The sequence below is a fragment of the Rhea americana genome, unplaced genomic scaffold, assembly GCF_003343005.1.
Source record: "Rhea americana isolate MKP2758 unplaced genomic scaffold, rheAme1 scaffold_44, whole genome shotgun sequence".
Taxonomy (NCBI): domain Eukaryota; kingdom Metazoa; phylum Chordata; class Aves; order Rheiformes; family Rheidae; genus Rhea; species Rhea americana.
Window position 1 is genome coordinate 3,198,812 of NW_028186579.1, and position 22,115 is coordinate 3,220,926.

Below are 22,115 nucleotides of genomic sequence, written 5' to 3' on the forward strand. Positions count from 1 at the left end.
AAATCTTCTCACTAATTGGCTAGACAAACTTCATACTCTTCAAGAATTATCAAACAGAAGTGTCTGACGTGTTTATCCAAACAACTATGGCACAGCATAAGCTCTGCCATACTTCATAATGTAGATCAACTTCAGACTATACAAATACTTGCTGTAATGGAATACTATTGGGTCCATTTAGTCCTTACATTACTAGCATTACATTTTAATGAAAACTTGATTCAAACATGCTTGCTATTTCACATTCTCAGTATTAAAGCTAGCTAAAGCCTACTGGATTAGAACTCTGTGTCACAAATGGGAAAACCAGCAGACATGAAATCACCAAATTCATTTTGCACATGACTTACAGATATAAAGGGAATTTTGATCTTTAATTGCTGAAACTTTAAAAGAAAAAACAACTTTAAAACTAATGCCCCACACATGGTTTGTGCTATGTAGTGCACACACACGTAGCAAAGGCAGGAATAGGCTGTGACTGCCTCAAAAGATGTCAGGTAGACGCAGACTGTCTCAACTTTCTCAGAGCAAACCAAGTGTGAAAGACAAATAATATGAATTATTCTGGCAGTGAGACCTTGCTCCCAGCGGTCCCTCAAATTCTTGGAACATGCTTGGGACTCTAACAAGTAGAGAAAGTTACAAATCACATACTTATCTTGGACTTGGTTCTTAGAAAACTGCCTGAAAATTAAAACGATGGGTGTTAACTTAGGAGAAAGTAATCATGACCACTTTAAGGACAAGAAGGAATAAAAGCAGGTAATCAAAGTCTGCAGGCACATTGCAGCGACTGACCCCAGAAGTAAGCAAGTCAGCTGCTGTGAACTACTGCTCCGCACTCAGTAGGAGGGGGTACTTTGAGCAGAATTAAAAACACTGTGGATCAGCAGATAGCTCTGAACCTGACAAAATCAGCAGTTGGTATGGGCTGACAGAGGCCAGGATGCATGGAGTTGATGATAATCTAGTGGGAAGACTGAGGGAGCACAGCCACGTGCTCACAAATTTGTCTTCAGTAACTCATTCACTCATTGCACTTGAGTTTTTAGAGTCAGATAAATTACTGTCTGACGCACATTACTTGATACTGCTTCAGTACATGCAAACAGACTTCCCCAAATTTTTACAGTATTTTCCAAGCCACAATTTCATGATTCTGTCATTGTATCTTCATAATTCAACATCCTCCCCTGCCCCTCTCTCCCCTCTCTGAAAGAAACATAGATAGTTACATGGTAGAAAAACTTTATTTAATCTGTGAAATAATTTATGATTTTGCAGGGATTTTCACAGAGGCCACACTGAGCCTACAGCTTAGTTCTTTGAAATGCCAATCATCAAACCTATCTCCAGCCAAATGTCTGTACAATCTCAAGATTCACTAGAATTGCACAGCTAGACCACACCAAACACAGCCTAATTGCATCTGGCTTTTTGGTTGCACAAATGCTGTCAAAATCTGTAGAAAAAGATTAACCAACCAAAAAGAGATAATAAAGTATTCACCTGGAAAAATATCAAAACAACAAAAAAAACCCCAAAATAGATGTATAACATTAGTTGGTACCTGTATGTAGAAGGGAATTCCAGCACTACGTCTGGTAGCGCATAATTTAGATGAAGGATCACAAGATTTGATTTCTCCCAAAACACGGCATAACCACTGCTCCGGCATCCTGCGCAGACTCTCATCGTTGCATCTGTAAAAAGCAAGTAAGAAAAAAAACAGAGTAGACAAAGTCAAAGAAAGCAATCAGTGAACTTAAAAATATTTTTCAAAGTGTTTCTTACCATATGCCAACACATCAAACTATACACACAGAGCATTTTTAAAGGGAAATCTTTTAAAGATTTTACTTTTTTCCATATGCCTGTACAAATCATATTAATCTTACTTATTAAGTGTCACCAGGAGAAGATACTTCAATAAATAAAAAAGAATGGATTCTTTTCACTCAGCAGCGCACTGTTCAATTCTGCTAACAACATTATTATCCTCCTCTGGAAGAGAGGACACAAAACACGTACACATCAGTGTAGGAAGCGACACTACAAATTCACATCTTTGTTGTCCCACAGTAGCTACTAATGTATTACTCTTACATTAACTAACATACACAATCATGATTATAACCATATAAAACATAACTGAAGCCTCTCATGGTAAGTTTATGTAATATAAATGCCCCTGCAAACCTCAGAGCTGTATAAAGAATGAAAAACAAGAAGTATGACTCTCTTAAAATTCAGTTAAACTTTCAGTAAAGCATCTAAATTGCTCTCCTGTCACGGAATACTTCTACTCTGAAGTTACACAACTCAGCATTACCTGAAAGCAAAGGACTTGCAAGGGCAAGCAGAATTCAAGTCTACTTCAATTCCCAGTGCTGATCAGGTTCAATGAAATGCAACATACTTGATGTGAAAGACCAAACCATTAATCTTATGTCAACGCTCCAAAAGGATCATTCATTGTTACAAAAAATTCTATCAACAGGACTTTGTTATTAAAACCTGTCATACTAGTTTGACATGCATGATTCAGAGTAGATTAAAAATATTAATCACTGTGGTCAATACAATGGCAATTACCTCAACCATGTAGGATTTCCCTTGCCTGAAAATATGAGTTACAATTAAATTCATGATTAAGTAGTGAGGCCTTACAGTGAGGTCAGAATCAACTTTTTTATTTGGATGACTGAAATAAAGAACCAAAAGTGAAGCTAAAATGCAGCGGGAACAAACGTGAAAACTGAAATCTAGTGGGAAGTCCACATCGTCTGTCCTTCATTATCCTTCCCTCATAATGCTTCCTTTCTCCTCCCAAAATAAGCACCTGGGCAGACTAAAAGCCTGCTTAATACCACACAGCAAATGAGGTTTTCATCTGTAGTTTAGCTTGCTACTGTATCTGAACTCCCAAGTCTTCAGAAAATAGGCCCCCTTCCATCTTCTTATCCCCCTCTCCTTCCTTCTTTTACAAAACAAACAGAAAATTAATAATGCAGAAAAGAGGTCACAGGAAGCACCACACAGGTCAGCAGAAGCCACAGAAGATTTTTTATTCTTTAAAGATTTCCCTCAGATTTCCATCATGGATCTCCTGCACTGCTGCCAAGCCTTTTTTCCATTCTCTACGGGCAGCACCTCTTTAAACAGCAGCTGGCATCTAAACCATCAGCCCAGGAAGTCAGAGAAACATGGCTTCACAGGAGGATGTCACCTAATACGACAGCATAAAGGAAAGCCACCTCTGGCCCAAGCTCAGGAGAGCGCCAGTCAAATCAATCAAAGCCTTCCTCTGGAAACCGGTGATCACTTTTGTTCTACTTTTCTCTTTCTATGGCTGCCAATTAGCTTCCACTTCTAAGCCTTCCTCCAGTTGCTCAAAGACATGTTAGTTTGCCAGCTTTCAGATATACAAGAAGGATGCAATTCTAGCACTGAGACCACACAAAACTTCTACTAGATGTCCTCAGTGGATCTGTCTTAGCTAGACTGTACTTTACAGTTCTCTTAATCCAAGTCAATCCATACTGCAAAAGCTAGTACTTTTGACTATGTCTGTGGCTGGTTTTACCTCACTAGTTAAATAAAATTTAAATGTCTTAGTTTATCCATACAAAGAATGGCACTAATCTCTCTTTGGTATGTTATTCTAGTATTAAAACAAACATCTCATGATACAAACTCACATCTGCTGTGGTGCAGAAGAGTACAAAGTAAAGCAACTTTTAAATATTTCCTTAATGCTACAGGAAACAGAGTATTTTATTCTTAATTGAGGGTTTTTTTCCCTTTCAATAGTAGTAGAAAGAGGAAAAATATATTGAAATCTCAAATTTCAGACTCTCTTAAAGCTGTATTGTTTTGATCTCACCGCAAGTAATTCTACCTTGAGCAGTCACCCACCAAGGCCCTTTTTTCTTTTTTAGTGTGAAAGTGTTATTCCTTTAAAAGTAAAAAACAATAGAGACTATTGACTTTGCAACAGAGGAGACCACTCCCTTAAATTTGGCAGCCACATTTCTTTATGGTCTGGCAAGAAGAATACTGGCTTAAGAAGCAGGTAGCCCTAAAATTCAAGAATAATAATGAAGCTTTACAATATAAAAATGGTGGTCTCAAGCTCAAATGCCATTTTCCAGAATGAATTAGTCTTTTTTTTTTTTTTTTAAATCAGATCAAGCATATAATGTTGATAATTAAAACACTACCCAGAAACTCAGCATGTAAAATACTTCAGATGCCCAGAACAGCTTCTGTGGTCAGTTTCTACAAATACAAAAAGCCTGGTAATTCAAAGTTAAAGCTCAACCTCTCTCCCTATCTCATAGGGCTCTATTTTCTCCTATGCAAAATTAATGGTGTGTTAAGAACAAAAGGTCAGTCTTAGATTTCCTGAATGTTGGTTGTTTGTGGCATAAATGTCACATGACCAGAAGCATTTTCTACACTGGTATATTCAAATTTACTGTTTCTGATCACTGTAATTCATCCTACCTGGGGAAAAAGGTTTTCCTTTCACCATTTTTATCTCCTAGAAGAACTACATTATTATTCTTTTTCACATGTGTGACATAATTTCTATTTTTGTCTCCCTAAGGAGACAGAAACATTACCACTCACGTCACCCTGAAAAGTCCACTTTTAAGAAATCACTCTAAAACTATTAAGACTGGTTCTCTCACTGACATCTTTTTCATAGCATCTGCTCTCAATGAAGCAAAATTTTGCAAGCAATACAGTCACTCTGAGAAAGCTCCTGTTTTGAAATTTTGCCAGCAATACTGCAGAGCACAGGACCTTGTGTGGCCTCAAAATTTGGAAGAGACAGTATCATTACCCCCAACTTCATTCTTTCACAGAGCACAGGGTATAAGAAATGAAGAAAAATATGAAAAATATGAACAGAGAGTTAAAAATTAACATGCCTTTGAACCGAGCAGTGCCTTAATTTATACATTGTACTTTACTACCCTGCAAGCATCACAATAAACAGTAAGAGAATAATTTTGTCTCAGTGGACAAAATCTGTCGGATTTTTAAACACACGCCATTTATTTTGGACTGCTTCCTTCACTACTTTGATTACAATTTTATCAAAAAGTTAGTGACAACTCCAGCTCATTTCAATAGAGAGCTCATCAATGCTTTTCAAAATTTTCTAAGTCTTCCCAGGAGACTCTACGAATCTGCAAAGGCAACAAGTAACAGCCACCTCACAACAACAAAATGAGTCAGAAGCAAAGGCTGCAGCAAAGGATCAGGAGGGTCTATTGCCAGTTCTCCAGCAGAAATCTTACAAAAGCTCAGCAACTCTGTGTTTGACAGATGAACAGTTTCCACTCATACCAGATTTTGTCAAATCAAATCAAAACTTTTATTATTTTCTGACAGAAAGCTATGACACCTTAACTTGTTACATAATACATAAAAACAGTTCAGTGAATTTAAGCTCTATTTCTTTAAGCGTTCAGAATGCATTATTCCTAAATACACTGTGCTGTATAACATAACTCCTCCCAAACTTTCCCTCTGTATTCCATAATTTAAGCAAAGCATTACAGCTGTAGTTATGCAACACCACAATTCCGAAATTCCCCAAAATCTTCACATTCTACTCAATCTCTCAGAAGAGCTTCACTAAATAAAACAAAAGAAATACAAACCAAGCTGGAAGAGAGGAGTGGTTAAGGTATTCATATGGTAAATTTAAAATGGATGTCTGGAGCCTTCCAGTTCCAATAAGGCTCCACCAGGTTATTGGTTATTGGACCAAATGAGCATCTGTAATTTCTCAGGGCCTACGACAGCAAAGTATTTTTTTAGAAGAACATTACTTATTTCATTGATATGAATACTGTTTTCTGAAGGTGTGATAATAGACAATACTACGCAGATGTTAAAGAACAGAATATCCCATTAGAAGAAATTAAAACGGAGCAGAAAAACTTGAGCAGACTCAAAAATTTATATCCAAATGAATGTCAAAGCAGAGATCTTTATAGAGTAAACACTTTAACCACTGACTCAGGCAGGCCTGAATAACATTACTTTGTCTAGAAAACAAGTCTACTCATAGTTTTTATAAAGATACTGTTATTTAAGGACTAAACCATAGAGCTAAACCCAAACCCAAACAATCAATATTCTGGCACATTATTTTAAGCAAATGTCTGGCTATCAAAGTGAAGCATCATGTTTAAATATAATCTTTCATAAAAGCATGGGAAGGGGATTTATCACAATCTTAATGGTAGATTTTTCAGTTTTCAATGACAAAGAGTCAATGATGCATCCGTGGATCTCAAGCTCAACAGAACAACATTCACAGATCACAGAATCACAGACTCGTTAAGGCTGGAAGGGACCTCTGGAGATCATCTAGTCCAACCCCCCTGCTCAAGCAGGGTCACCTAGAACATGTTAGACAGAATCACGTCCAGGTGGGTTTTGACCATCTTCAGAGAGGTGGACTTCACAACCTCTCTGGGCAACCTGTGCAGGTGCTCTGTCACTCTCACAGTAAGAAGTTCTTCCTTATATTCAGGTGAAACTTCCTGTATTTCAGTTTGTGCCTGTTGCTTCTTGTCCTGTCACTTAGCACCACTGAAAAGAGTCTGACCCCATCCTCTTGACACTCTCAAGGTATTTGTAAACATTGATAAGATTCCCTTTGTCTTTTCTTCTCCAGGTTTAACAGGTCCAGCTCTTGCAGCTGTTCCTCACAGTGTAGATGCTCCAGCCCTCTGATCATCTTCATAGCCCTACGCTGGGCTCTCTCTCATAGTTTCATGTCTCTTTGTACTGGTGAGCCCAGAACTGGACACAGTTCTCCAGATGTGGCCTCCCCAGGCTGAGTAGAGGGGCAGGATCACCTCCCTTGAACTGCTGGTAACACTCTTCCTAATGCACTCCAGGATACCATTGACCTTCTCGGCCACAAGGGCACACTGCTGGCTCATGGGAGCAAATTAATGTAGATCCTGATACACATTTCAAGACCGCCTGAATCAGGCAGCTATGGAAAGAGGTAGGTCATTTATATTGACTTGCAGAATAGAGCCTCTCAGCTCCAACAGGAAACATTCACAGACTCCAAGACCTTCAACAGTCCAACAGAGCAAGTGCATTCACTGAGAGACTGAATTTCCCCATTTCAGAGAAAAGGTTTCAACCATGTCATGTCCCATGAGTACTGAAAATAGTATTGAACCAAAGAAATACTGCATATTCTGAAATCAGTCTCCTCTCCTTTAGAGATAAATACTAGTCTTGAAACCAGTATTGCCTTGCAAAAATCTTCTGTTGAAGTATTTCAACAGAGGCTCCTGTAAGCTGGCTTTTTCCAAAGGACTTTTAAAACATTAAGCAGTATATATCAAAACACTATTTTTGAGTATTGTTAATTCTGAAGAGGAAAATCCATTTTAACATTACATAAACTGCTCTTAAGCAGATTGTGATCCATTAAATATGGTGGGAGAAAAGGGGAGTGGGAACTAAGATTATGTGAAGCTATGATGAGTTGTCAGTGAATAAACATATCAAACTTAATTGAAATCTAAATGGATTTGCTCTGCTCAACTTGCATCAGCCTTTAAAAGAAATTTTAAAACAGATAATCAAAGAAAAACAGTTAGTACGTAATGTACTGTGTTCACTATAAACTGATAGCACATTTTATGTGTTTTTCACTATTTTCTGCTTTTCAGTTAACCTTTTCTTCAAACCTAGCATACCAGGTAGTCTTGAATTTGACTAAGAACAGTCTAGTAGGGTTGCAGTTACTTGGATCAGTTCCTTTTTCCCTTAAAAATACTGGTGATGGCGGTAGAAGGTCTTTCTATTGTTATAGTATTCCTCTAAAGGCCAGCCTCTGTTCAATCGGATGGGAGGAGAAAGCCTTTCAAAATAAGAAATGGATCATATAGCACAACATCTAGCAATTTTTTAAATACACCTTTACATTCACATCTAGCATACCTAGGATAAAATCCTGTGATTCTCTGCAATTCTTTCTATGTATTCTATACTTTTAACATCTTACTCTATTTGAAATACTATTTTTATATTTATTTAATTAAAATTCAAAGAAATGCTGCCTGAAACTAAAATACCAGTTTTTGGACCAACAAGTTTCAATTTGTCACTGCATAGCTCTGAAGACAAGCCTCTTAACTTGTTAAACTTTTGTTATTTGAACTTATTTCTATCCTAGGAAAAAATCAAGTTTCACATATAAAACTGTACATTTTGTTAAAAATACAGAAAATCTTAAATTACGTCAGGGGTCTGCAAAAGAAGTAATTGAAAGAAAAGTTTTCCCTGTTTTTGGTGTGTTTTTTTTTCTTTTTTTTTTTTTAATAAACATTACTGGAAGTGCAACGTCTGATTCTAGAGACTGGATGAAATATTGCATAGCGTGCTAACATTTATATAAACTGCAGCTGAGAATATCCAGCAGAGAGCTTTGAGCTCAGTTTGGTAAAATTTGAAGAGGTCTAAAATGTCTGATCCGAATCCCTTTTAAGCTAATTGATGCTACAATACAACCACTTACCTAGAAACCTGCCCACGTAAGTGGGAACATCTCAGTCACTATCCATGATATACTCCCCTGTATATATTCAGCTTGTTTTTTTCTTCCTTCTCTGTACAGGTTCTGCTCTCTCAGCACTCACAGCATCAGAATTGTAAAAGATCTAGTCCCAGAGCAAAATTAGCAGAAAGATCAGAGTGTTGCTCTCAGTGCCGATTATCTGATACAGCACCTTACACTTCCTGAAACAAGCCTTTACGGTACAGAAAAAGAACACAACACCTACAGAATTTAAATAGATAAGCAAGAAGAGTATAATACCCCTCCCTTCCCTCCCCTTTTAAGTAAATAATCAAGTGTAAGGTAAAGTTATGTGAACTCTCAACCAGCTATTCAGACCAATTTAAAATTCTTCTGCTTGCTTGGACACAAAAGGAAATAACGTACCTTCTACAGACATAAGTCTAATAGAATGAAGGCCATAACATGACAAATACCCTTTTTTTGCAATAGTGCTAGCCTAAGCAGCTATCCCACTAACATTCCCATCCCAGTGACCAAGCTCTCAGCTCTGTCTGGAAAAACTATCTGAGGGGACAAACAGTGAGCTGGTCCATATCAAAATAAAAGATGATGATAAAATCAGTTTTCACCACCAGATTTATTTTTACTACAAAAAATCCCAAGAAACAGATCAGTGCCTCAAACCGATCACTACAACACTAAATAAATAAAGGCAATGAAGATTTCCATTTGTCTTACTGAAAACTAAGTATGATATAAGCACTATATATCCAAGGTAACAAAGAAGTATTAGCAACTCTTGGGTCTATTCTCAGAAATAGGTAATCAAGCACTTAATGGGAATTCCAGCACTCTAGCCTAGACCTCAGGACAGTTCTGCTCATTTAGTTCTTCTAGGAAAGTATAAAGTTACAAGGGGAAACGAAAAAAATTAAAAGATCGCATTTCACATCCTGTGACACGCTGCCAGATAGTTTTCCAAATATCAGAACATGCAACTCATCCAACACGAAGTAATGAAAATTTCCAGGAAAACATCCTGGCTGAAAACAAAATCTCTGGCATTCATTTTCATAAACAGAAGGGGGAGAGGGGCAAGTTTTCACTCCTGCTTTCCCCATGAGCTCCTGAGAGTGGTTCAATAAACTGACACTCCAGAAATCAAGAAAAATACAAGCATTAAATGGCTGTATTTTCTTTCAATGCCTAAGCACCACTATCTTTCAACAGAACTAACGCAATTCAAAGTCACAGTCGTCATGTGACTAATGTCATACACATGCCCACAAATCAATGCACCAAGCTCTCACAAAATCCACACGAAAAAGAATTTGCTTGCATAGTCAGTTTCAGAATCAAAGTACAATTATCACAGTTTGGTAAAATTACTATATTAAAAGTGTAAGAGGCGGTCTTTTACCTGGACAGTACTTCTGTAAGTTGCACGAAGCCAGCATATGCTAATTCAAATGCACCCCTGTGTCTTGATTGCAACAGATGATGTTTAAAGTAGTCCCCGATATTTTTAATCTTAAACAAAAAAAAAGGGGGGGGAGAGAGAGAGTCATTTGAAATTACATAAGCAATTCACTTACAAATGCAAAAATACTTCAGAGTCTGCAATTTCTAAATATAAGTATTCCATACACATTTTCTGCTACCACAACTTCCGCTAAAGGCAGTTTTTCCCTGGTTGAAAAAGCCATGGCAAAAGCAAAAGGTATTTAGAAGCCCTATTGTAAAAGGGCACTTATTTCAAAGAGAACAAACTCCATTCTTCAGTTTAGAAGCGTAATGTTACACTTTTTTTCTTAGGAAAGGAGAGAAACTGCAAAAACATAAATAAAGGATTAGCTATTTGACCAAGAGGAACACAATGTAATTTTAAGAAAATAAAGAGACAAGACTGATTTTTCAGAGGAAACAAACTTAAAATCCTTATTTGCCTTCACTCTTACCTTAAATCTCACAGAAAATACCTACTAAATCATAAAAGCAGAAACAAGTATCTGGAAAAATATCAGAGAAAGAACATGAATTCAAATGTAAACAAGAGTGCAAAAGGGAAAAAAAAATCTACCTTAGTGAGCTATTTTTAAGGTTTCAGGATTCTGCATAATTTCCCTTAACTACCAGAAACAGTTCTAAAATAAAAAGACATGGCATATATATAGTAATGAAAGCTACACCAAAAATCTGAAACGAACTAAATTGCTATAACTAAAATTTTACTGATATTATGTTCTAAAACTCTATCAAGATATCAAGCATGTAAGCTTCAATACTGCTTTAAAATACCATACCTTCTCATTCTGCAAGGAAAGTTGCTTTTATATTCTTTCTCTAATTCACATCAACTTTGAAAGACTAAATTAAATTACCTGTATCATTTGTTTAAAATACATAATGTGCACACTTGATCATATTATGTAAATTCTTCTTCACTAGTATTTCCTAAAAGTTTTTCAGAAAAAAAGTTCTTCAAAGCTTTTACATAAAATTATTTATAAAATCACGTCAAGTTATTTTTGAAATTCTGGCTTAAAATAACACAATAAGACTGAAAGGTAATTAAAATGTCAAAAAAAAATAATACGATAGCAAGCTACAAATGATTTTCCACTCTACTGTAAGTAATTTATATTATGCAAACAATGAAGGTGCAATGGTTAGAGTAAGATGAGAGAATAAGTCTAACTTATTTCCTGCAGCTTATGAAACCCATGTAATATAAAACAAATAATAATTTGAGCTAAAATAACTTTTTCTCTGATTGAATATTAAGCCAGTTTATACCTACAAGATTTTAGCTTTCTAACTCAAGAGCAGGAACAACTGCCTTTTCTTAGAAGGAGTTGACCCACAGACAAACTCTCCAGGCGCATAAACAAGACGAAACCAAGAAAACCATACACGTGCAAATCAAATCACTGCCCTATTCCACCAACAACCTTTAATTTTTACAACAGTTCATATGGATATTTTTGGACATTTAACTTTCAACTTTATTATTTATGTCTGAGCTTTTTGCAAAAGCCACATTCAGTAGGTTGCTTCAAATGAAACTCTGATATATTCTTTTATTTACACATTAGAGTTTAAAGAACTGCCATAACTTAAGTTCTATCAGACAACATAGCATTGATCCTGATGTAAGTGCATGAGTATGAATTCTTATCTGATAGCAACCATGACTATGTCATTCCTACCCCTCCAGGAATGAATTAAAAGCTGGAATAGCATTCAGCTTCTCTGCAGCATAAAACCCGCACTTCAATTGTCAGCAGGCAGAAGCAAAGGAAATGATATCCACTACAACTGGTGAACTACTGTCAACTATAGTGAATTCCAGAAGAGACATATTACATTAAGAACTTGAGAAAGGCTGTTTTGGGTGTTTTTTTCCCTCCCTCCTTTTTTAATTGTTCCTTGGAGAAAAACTCCACATTATTGCAGTGGTAGAGCAAATGAGCGATAAGTGCTAAGGCTTCTTCAATACTGAGCCTTCTCTGTACTTGACAAGTTTCCAGCACAAGGCTCAGATCGGTTCTGCTTGACTGTCCAGGTTAACATAAGCAGAACCTGGGACAATACTTGGGTCTGTACTTCTGCTGCCTCCTTCTATTCACTTTGGTGAAAAGAACATACTTATGGCAAGCTTACTTCCCCCAAATCATCTGATTTCTCTCCAGGTAAGATAAACAAGAATTTGAAAAAGAGCTCAGTGTTCAAAGTTCAAACGGATGTTTCTTCACGCTTCAAGGATTGTCTCATGATTGGTAAGGTCATGTCACAACATCAACACCCAGCCTTCAGTAGGTATCATTTATTTTGCTTACTTAGCTGTCATTAGGATACGTGTCTTCTATGCTTGACACTGTTCGTACTGACTGTCCTACCAGGCAGAGCTTTGAGTCTGGCATCACTGGACTCTTCAGGTCATATGCAGAATAAAAGCTAAAGTATGTATTTGAATAGAGATTCCCGCAGACATATCAGACATTTCCTACAGCTATTTTTCAAGGAAATCAGCCAACACAACATGTGGCAGGCTTTGAAGACTGCCAATTTAAATACAGTATTTTGAGACTCCTCTGTACGTGTTATCTCCACACCTGGAGCTGTAGATGTCCTGAAAAGTCATTGAGCATTCCGGCATTCAAATGCTATGCAAACCCAATCTCTTACTCAAGACAGAATAAAAGTGCAAATATGATATTGCCTCCGCTTCTAGTTACAAAAAAAGGCTCAAACAAGAGATACATCTCTCCCAATTACTCCTACATAGGTACATTATGAAGGCAGCATTTAACTATGTTAGGAAGAGGAATCAAATCAAGAGTTAGTGCTACCATTAGTTGACTAACACCACTGCCTACCAAGGAGTACAGCTTTGCTGTGCAATTCCTTAATGGGGGCCAGCAATGAAAGAGGTTTTCTCCTCCTCTGTGTGCTCAATTAAAAAAAAAATAGTAGTAGATATGGAGTCATTGCAACAGAATGAAACAAAATGGCCAAGCAGTGCTACCATATTTTTCTCAGCAATGACTTAGCCCTGACTCAAGGAGGTATGACCAAGGTTTCTACTGAGCCTCCCTCTACCTCCTCTTAAATCTCTATGCAGTTACACAATAAAGAAAAAGATGGGCAATTTTAAAGGCCAGTTGTACATGCCTAAGGTACCAAATTCCAGTTCTCGTACTTCTGAGCACTGAAAAATGTGTGTTTAATAGAAGTCTGAAGCCACAGCAGTTCCATGCAAACACTGACACTTTTAGTCATTTATGAAGAAGTCACCTCTTTTTTTAAAATAGTGTTAAGGCCACTTAAAAAAAGTGCCCACTCCTTTTCCTGTAGTGTTTATTATATATACAGCCAAACAGTATTTCCTCATTAGCGTAAATAAAATTAGGGTTTCAAACCAACTTCCTGTCAAGTAATATTGTTCATTGAAGTGGAATGCAGACTTTGTTTTACAAGAAGATGTCAGAAGCAGAAAAACCCTAATGAAGGATCTATACAAATAGGAAACACGTGGCTCAATAACATCACATTTCTGAAAGGGCAATTAGTAATGGTTGCTCTCTAAACAAAGATGGAGATGCTACAGTTAGAGCTGACTCATGCCAAAATACCAATTCCTGTTTGACTTGGAGCAGATTTAAGGAACATAATGGTGGAAGCACACTGCTGTTCTCTCATCTACACTTCAGAGCTCTGCAACAGTACAAGCACAGCTGTTAACCAGATGGAAACATAAGCTAGGGACAATGCAAAAATAAAAATACTTCCTTGGCGCTGCAACATGAGATAACATAAGAAATAAGATCTGCAGTACATTATAATATTATCAGTTTCAGTATAGAATGTAGTAACATCTACACAAAAATTTGTTGTCTGTGGGAGGGAAAAGGAGGTTGAAAAAAGGAGCGTGTCTAGCATATTTTCATCTTCCATGCAGAAAATGGTTTTGTCAAAACCATATTGAAAGAGTCATCAATTAAAAAAGTAATAAATATGAAATATTTCCAAAATAAATTCCTGTGGTAATTTAGTTTACTGTAAACACTTCACTCAGCATTCTACAAGAGACCCAGGTGGCATGTTAACATTTTTGATCTCTTAAATTAAAAAATTTGGAAGGAAACAACAGAGTCATATTGCATACAATTTATCTATCATGGAATTTCCCATGTCATGTAGGACAAGACTAAGACTAGTCAGCATGCTTCTCTTTCAGTATCAGTGATTATGAAGTTCAATTAATGAAGAGCTTTAAGTCAAATCCCAAGAGCTATGATTCAAAACATAGTAGAAGTCAGAAAATTTAGGTTTTTTTCCAGAAAATTTAGATTTCATAGTAAATAGTATTCCCCTACCTGTTCTACAGTGATCAACCCATCTGAAGACTGAGATGCAGCCTGTGAAGGCAAAAGTTTGCACAGCGTCCCTAATAGCAGAGATATTTCCTTCATGCTTCTCCAGCAACATACAAGAACCATTTGAGCTGTGACATCACATGTTTGCCTTTCTTTACCTTAAAAATAAAAATCAACAAATTCAACAGTGTAACTCAAGGTTCTCATGCAGAGATTTTTAATTTTAATTTAGCCTGATATTCTTACAAAACATAATTCACTAGGAAAAAATTTTTAAACTTGCCAAACAAAAATAATTGAGTTCTGCTGAGGCTAATTACTTTCATGCTTGGAACACTTACTGTACTTTGCATTGCTTGAAAAGGGCAGTAGTATACAATTTTATCAGGAAACTGCTGTTTTAAAGGGTAGAAGTCTCTTGGTCAACATCAGTATTCAACGGCAAGCAGAACCATACAAAAACTACAGCTTTAGATCCAGGCTCCAACAAAGTCCCATGTCAATCATCAATCCATCACACACTACATGTTATTTATATTTTAACTAAGACTCTACCATACTCAGAGGTCAGGCAAAAGCATAATTTTATTTAATGCAACAGCCCCATCTGGAGGTTATTACCAGAAATTCAAAAATATATTTACAAATTTATTTTCATAAAACAAAACATATGGCTCTACCAAAACTATTTTAAATGTAGGAAAAACATATGAGGAAAGAAAGCTCAAATATTTTTGTTTTTAAAACTTAAAAAGCATAAAACTGCCGAATTCAGAAGCATACAGATATTCCGTAAGCTCACACTGGCATACTAAATTGAAAGTTTATCTATCTATTGTTGTAAGTTTCAATTTCACTTTAATCTGCAGCTGCTGCTTGTTAAAGTAGACAAATACTATCTACCATTTTACCTCTAAAATCTTTTGAACAGAAGCTTCTGCTTATGTAATTTCATGCACCAAATTTTATTGCATAAACAAATCCCCCACTAGTTTTGTGGGGAGGGAAATCACACTAACAGCTTTCAACAAGAAAGGTGTTAAAGCGCTGTTAGACAGAAAAGGTGTTAAAGATTACCTGACCAGTGCAGTTAAGGCAATAGAGACTAGGCCAATACCAAAACAACCTTTTTTCACTTATACTCTAAGAGAGATTAACCACAATCTTCCAGAAACACAGTGAATTAAGCCTTTAAAACCATGCCCATGAATAACTAGCTTCTGACAGATTTATTATGGAAGTGAAACATTATACAGAGCAAATAACTTCCAACTTTGATCACCCATGTAAAATGCCTGCTCTATACAGAATATCTTGATTTAATTACTAATACAGCATTTGAGTTACCTCTTATTTCTGTGCAAATATTTTCCGTTGGCTTGTGGTCAACCAGCTTTTCAGACTCTACTTTGCAGTATTCTTTCAAAATCTTTGCTTGTATGAAATAATCATTTGTGTCCTGTGGCTGTATCTCACGCAGAATCATCTGCAGCTGATTTGCTGTTTCTACACCTTCAACAAGAGGACCATTTAAGCCCTTTTAACTCTCAGTTCTTTTATATAAATGTAACTCATCTTAGCTTTATTTTTGTACTTACAAACTTATTATCAATAAAAAAAAACATAAAACTATGATGAATATGAGGATTAAGGAAGAAAAAAGGGCCATACAAAGTCACTTGGTTTGAAACATGAGAAAACACAATCTGCAATGACTTCTGCACTACAAGAAATAAGCAAAGATAACTTTAGTTAGAAGATAGGGAGCAGTTTAAAATAACAATAAAAAAGAGAAGTTGAAAAGGTGGATGGGGGGGGGAGACTCAAAACAGAGAGATAACCAACTTCCCTGTTTTTGTAAGCTGCACACCGTATTTTCTACAGGAGAACTTTAAGAGCTGGGGGACTAGTCCATATACTTTTCAATTGGTGGGGCAAGGAGGAGCTTCAAGATTAGCAAGCAACAAGGGCTCCCAACCTTTGCTCACTGCAGGGTGAGGGTATATCCTAGGACACTTCAGCAAGATTAGCCTCAGGAGCCCGCTAGCTTTGTTCCCACCAAAACAAGAATCCAGATTAGGCATTGGTCACTAGATAGGCACTCTCAGTTGACCCGCACTTTTGCCACCATACAAACTTTCAGTCAGTTGAATTTCTCAGAAGCTGCATGGGGCTTAAGGGCTAGACAATCACCATGCCTGGTCTAGTGCATCTCTAAGCATTTTTTAAAATGACAGAAGCTACAATCTATGTTCTTTAGTAATTTAAAGGGGGCAGGAAGCAAAACTAAAGTCTAATTCCACTCAGGCAATGCTGCTTCCATCAGATAGAGTTTAGGTCAAAATTTGCTTTAGTTTTAAGATGGTCTTATTTTTTATCACTCTATAAACCTTCTGTATTGCTGGTTATCCAGAGAGAATGGTATGGGTTAAGAAACTTCTTGAAGAAATCTGTGCAAGAGATTATCAAAAAGTTTCCCCACGTAGCTCACTATTCGGAAAGTAAGCATCAGTTTCCAAAAGAAGGACTTATGTCTTAATCCTAGCCTCTCCTTAAAGACATTCTTTGCTTTTCTGGATAAATTTCTTAGAGTCTGGTCAAACACCAACAAATTCTGTTAAGTAATGGGAGACGCTGAACCAGGAGACCTATCAGCGGGGCAGGGTGGGAAGAGAGAGAGATCATGGTGAGGATTGCTGCAGCTAAGCATTAAAAAGTGTCTGGGCAGAGCAAATCCCTGTGTAGAAGAACAGACAAATCACTTTTCCAATAATACTGTATTAAATACAATTAAAAAAAAAACATGAAAGGATTAGAAATGTAATGTTACAGACATCTGGTTGACTACTGAGAAATAGTTCTCAAATGCTAGAAAAAACAAAACAGAACTTCAGGTTCTACTAAAAATTATTTTACCTGAATCACTATCCATTGGAATAAGACCTTCTGGAGATGAGCTCTGCACTACTGGAGATACTATAGCAGAGAGTTTGTATGACATCAGAATGAGCCGGGCCACCATTTGCTTCCATTCTGTTATCAATGTCAAGTTACTTCAAAAAAACCAACAGGAATTAAAAATAATTTTAATTCAAAAGAACTAAAATAACAAGTAATTCTGCAACAGTATTTATGAAAACTGTAAATGAGATACACTTTGACAAATCTTAAAACTGAGTTTAAGACATACAAAGGAAGTATCAAATAGAGAAGCTAGTAAGAGTGCTAAAAGACAGATGAATTTGATACAAAAAAATTGTATGCTTTTATAATCTTATGAGCAGTTCTAGCAGTATGCTTAACAACTCAGTTAAAATGTACTATTTAGAGGTATGTTTCACTTACTGTAAAGGTAATTGTTGCAAAGCCCCAGTTATACAATGCACTCTCCCATACATTGGGAATGACGCTGCTGCTTGAAGCAAAGACTTTTTGGCTTGAAATATTTCTTCCTCAACATTCACTAGCAAAAGCTTGACAACTAGAAAAAAAGTTTAAAAAAAGAATTTACATTGCACATACATAAGCTTATTGTATTTTCTGAGAAGCAAACCTGGCTTAAAGAAACCAGAATAAAATATGTATAAACAACAACTCAATGAAAAAAATGCACAGTAATTTCTTTGTTTATACTCCTTACTCTTTTCTCCATTTGAAAAGAAGTTCTTGTCATTTTTCAGTTACCTAAATTCCAGCAATATCAGTTACAGCCAAGTTAGTCTACTTGCTGCTGTGAGAAGTGTAGGCTAAATCTTATGCTCAGGGACAATCCCGCAGCTCCTGATGAAGTCAAGAGAAGTAACCTATACATATATATATATATATATATATATATATAAAGTCAGACTTAGAGCTAAGTTAATAGAACAAACATTTCAGCAGAATATTGCAAATTACATTATAATGCTAGAGCCAGTTTGTTTAAAGAATTTGGCAGATCAGTTAGATATAGAGCCTCTCAGCTTTCATTTAGAGGCACCAAACCAAACAAAAATATTCCACATGCGAACAAAGCCTAACCACGGCAGCAGTACTGGTGCGTGTCCACGACTGCAAACCACTCAGAACAATGGCTCCAAGCAGAGTTCTGAGGGGCAGCCCTGCAAATGTCAAGTACTGGAGCTTTATGCAGACAAGCCCTGGCTACCTCTGCTCTGGGTGAGTTAGCTCTTGCAGGAAGCAGAGGTTCTCTTCTGGCAGTTTGTATGGCAACTGCTGGCTCCTCCCATCTTTCATCTATCTATACAAAAATAAGGTGCCTTCTAAAGAGTATTGTCCTGTCAGTCCAGAAAGGCCTAACATCTCAAACTTCTCTTTTTTTTTGGGGGGGAATAATAAAAATGATAATAAATGAAAACTTCAGATATCTCCAAGGTCACCTTCTCCCATGGAAAACAGAGTAAAACACCAGCTAGGTATCAGGGCCTCAATGTCATTTTCCCTCTGACCAAAATAATAACAAAAGTCATCTTCACAGAACATGCGATAGGCTCAAGATGAACAGGACTAGATTAAGATCTTCTCAAGGCTCTGAGTTCTTAACAGCAAACCCAAGTCTGTTTAAAATCCAAGCAGAAACCTACAAGAAAATGGAGAGGTCTCCAATTTGGCAGAGTCAAAATTACCTCTAAATAAATGCTCAAAGAACTAACTGAAAAGTCAGAGTTCAGTCAATTAAGTACTGGTAAAAGTAACTACTTGTGCCCTCCTAGGGCCAGATACTTCGCATATAAGTATGGCTCTGCATAATAGAAGTCAAAGTCCAAAGATAGTCTATATATGAGGAATGGGATGCAAAACTACCTTTTTGCAGTTTTGTAACCTCAAAATACTTGTAAAAGTAAAACCTGAATAAACAAAAATATTAGGGTGTTATAACACTTGTGGAGAAGAACTGAGAGGAACTGATCATACTCCAACTCCTTTAATGTTGAATAAACTATGGACAGGGGGAAGATGGATGGAAGCCTTCTGCTAACAGATAAAGCTCTCTTACTACACTTATACAGGTCATATTTAAATCTGGACAAGTTTCATTAAAAAATAAATAAATCCAATAAGCATCTATTTACTCACTATGCTTTCTACCAAAAGCCTTCAGGAAAAGCAGTAAGTTTCAAATAAATTTAGAAAATGGGGGGTGGGGAGGGGAGAAAATGAGGTTAATTTCCCTCAAAACTTACCTGCTAACGTGTTCTTCTCCACAGTACTTATTGATTGATCTTCATCTATCTGAAAGTTATGTTCAACCCATTTTCCTAAGCAAATATGCTGCAGTTCTTCATGATGTACTAAGAAGTTCAACAAATGTGAAGCAGTCACACAATCATATGGCCTGGTACTCGTGCTAAGATCCATTGCTGCTTGGAATAAGAGCTCTACATTTTCAGAATCCTGAAATAAAACAAGATTCCTCATTTTACTGAGCTTCTATATTTAATTAAGCTAGTTAGCATCCTGGAATCTGAAAATCTGCTTTTCAGTAAGGTAGCTGGCACATATTTACTAACGCACACTTGTTTTGTGCACCTTACATTTAAAACAAGAAGGTGTATGTATTTAGCAAAGATACAACTACATGCACCTTGAGGATGGGGACAAGCATTTCTAAAGTAGCATTCAAACTCTATGTGCTTTCCAGGAGAACTATTTTCAAAATATTATGTTTTATCTGCTAATGGATATCACAAAGAAGCACTGTTTATTAGGAAGTAGTATTTGTTCACCAGGAGTTATGAATCTAGAACTACCTTTTTTGGAATAATAAATAGTAAAACCAGTATTAGAGCAAAATTTGGGAGAAATCCAAAAGACAAGTAGAAAGTGAGACCAATCACAAAGGAAAACAAACACAGAGCTGAATGCCTTGAGATACCAGAGTAAACAGATCAAAATGCTCCAAGCTCTTAAAGTCATAATTAAACAAGGAGTTTGAATAATCTATTTCTTTGAGACATATAACTATCTCAAAGAAACAGATTATCTCAAATGCGTATCTCAAAGGGTATACTCTTCCCTAGTATCACAATGTGCTTAGTAAACAGTTTATAGTCATTCCCAATGAACCTTCTGAACTCTTTCAACTGTTTGCAAAACAAGCCGCCTGAGGTAAAGAGATGCTACATAAAAATATTCAGAAAAATACTGGGGACGAATGCTACTTTGGACAACTTGGGCCGACTCCAGATTTGCAGGAATCGTGCTTTGCATCCAGCTCAAGTACCTGGTTCAACCACCTGTTTTAGTAAAACACGATACAGTCTTCAGTTACCGCAGGTACCTTCAGGTTTACACCTCTTGAGCATTGCACTGCTCAGAATCCTGTCCTCTTAAGCTTCAGTGCTGGAGAGGAACAGTTGCCGAATCCTCTGCTTTACTAATACCTAAAAAGCCTCCCTTGCTTTCAAATACAGACATGGTGCGATCTGAATCTCTCTCTTCTACTGTGATAAAAACTACAGCAATAAAGCAACTGCAGATCAGTAGCAAAAACAGTAAAACTAGTAGCACGGAAGTCACCTTGATCGTCATCTACTTCTAACTCCACCCTACCAACTTTACTGTGCCAGCATAAACATTTCCACAGCAATGCAGACAAACAAATTGAGGAACTGATTTGACTGAAGTTTAGGGATGGGGTTTTAATTTGGGGAGGGGGAGGCAGAGGAGGGAAGGGTTTTTAGTTTGTTTTTCAGATGACTCCAATCGTGATCCATTCACCATACAGCTGAATAAAACTAGTATAAAATGGAAGATTGTTTAAGCCCTGGAAAAATGCATGATGACTAGAGGTTGTCATGGCACACCACAGCTGTATAAGGATATTTAAGTCAGACACCTAATATTGCCGCCTAGCATCAAACCACAGCTTTTAAAAACGATGGTTTTGATCAATATTTCTCCCTTTCCCCCACTTAAGTCTCTCTTCTCTCAAATGAATAACAGAAAAGGTAATAAAACAATAAACTGTAGGAAAAATAATTTTCAGCTATTACTTCTCAAGTCACTGATAAGATGGAACATTTATCTTCCATAGACTCACTCTCTAAACTATTTTTAGTTACATACCTGTAAATTAAATGCAACATCACGTAGTTTAATCAAAAGTTCAAATGCTAGAACTTTTATTTCTTCAAAAGTACTGGCAAAACACTGGATCAAAGTTTGGACACGAGCAGAATCAATCTCTTGAGTCAACTGAAAAACCTGTGTCTGACCTGTTCAAAGAAATCAATACCGCAAGTAATTCTGCTGTAATTTTTCCAAAATAAGCATGGTATTTACATTTTGTTTAGCTGTAGTAAAAGAAATCTTAAAATGAAATTTTAGCTAAAGCACTATTTTAATATTCATACATGTATCTCTTAAAATGTCATGCTTATTATTAAAAAAGGCTACCATATAAAGACAAACTCACAGTAATACAGAAAGTAACTCACTTAAATAAATTAATATGAATAAGTAGTTTTTATTTATTTATTTAATTCAGCATTGAAAATAATCTTTATTTTAGCTTTGCTTAAAAACTGTTTTCCTGGAAGCATGTCATATTAGAAAAGAATTCCTTTTAAAGGTTTAAAACTTCAGTGGAGCTCTTTTTTTTAGTTACTAAAATAACTCTACAGAATGCAAGTTATTGCTTTTTTTTTTTTTTTTTT

General features: G+C 36.4%; 1 protein-coding gene across 2 annotated transcripts in view; it reads right to left on the reverse strand.

Moving 5' to 3' along the window:
- Positions 1-22,115, reverse strand: part of THADA (THADA armadillo repeat containing) — a 170,468-nt gene that overhangs the window by 130,328 nt on the left and 18,025 nt on the right. For both annotated transcript variants that reach the window (XM_085315841.1, XM_085315840.1), the window contains 8 exons: positions 21,526-21,674; positions 19,641-19,851; positions 17,803-17,938; positions 17,374-17,510; positions 15,805-15,969; positions 14,458-14,615; positions 9,999-10,108; positions 1,574-1,706 (listed from right to left, as the gene is read on the reverse strand). In XM_085315841.1, coding sequence (XP_085171967.1) covers positions 1,574-1,706; positions 9,999-10,108; positions 14,458-14,615; positions 15,805-15,969; positions 17,374-17,510; positions 17,803-17,938; positions 19,641-19,851; positions 21,526-21,674 — 1,199 coding nt within the window. The remainder of the gene's footprint in view (positions 1-1,573; positions 1,707-9,998; positions 10,109-14,457; positions 14,616-15,804; positions 15,970-17,373; positions 17,511-17,802; positions 17,939-19,640; positions 19,852-21,525; positions 21,675-22,115) is intronic.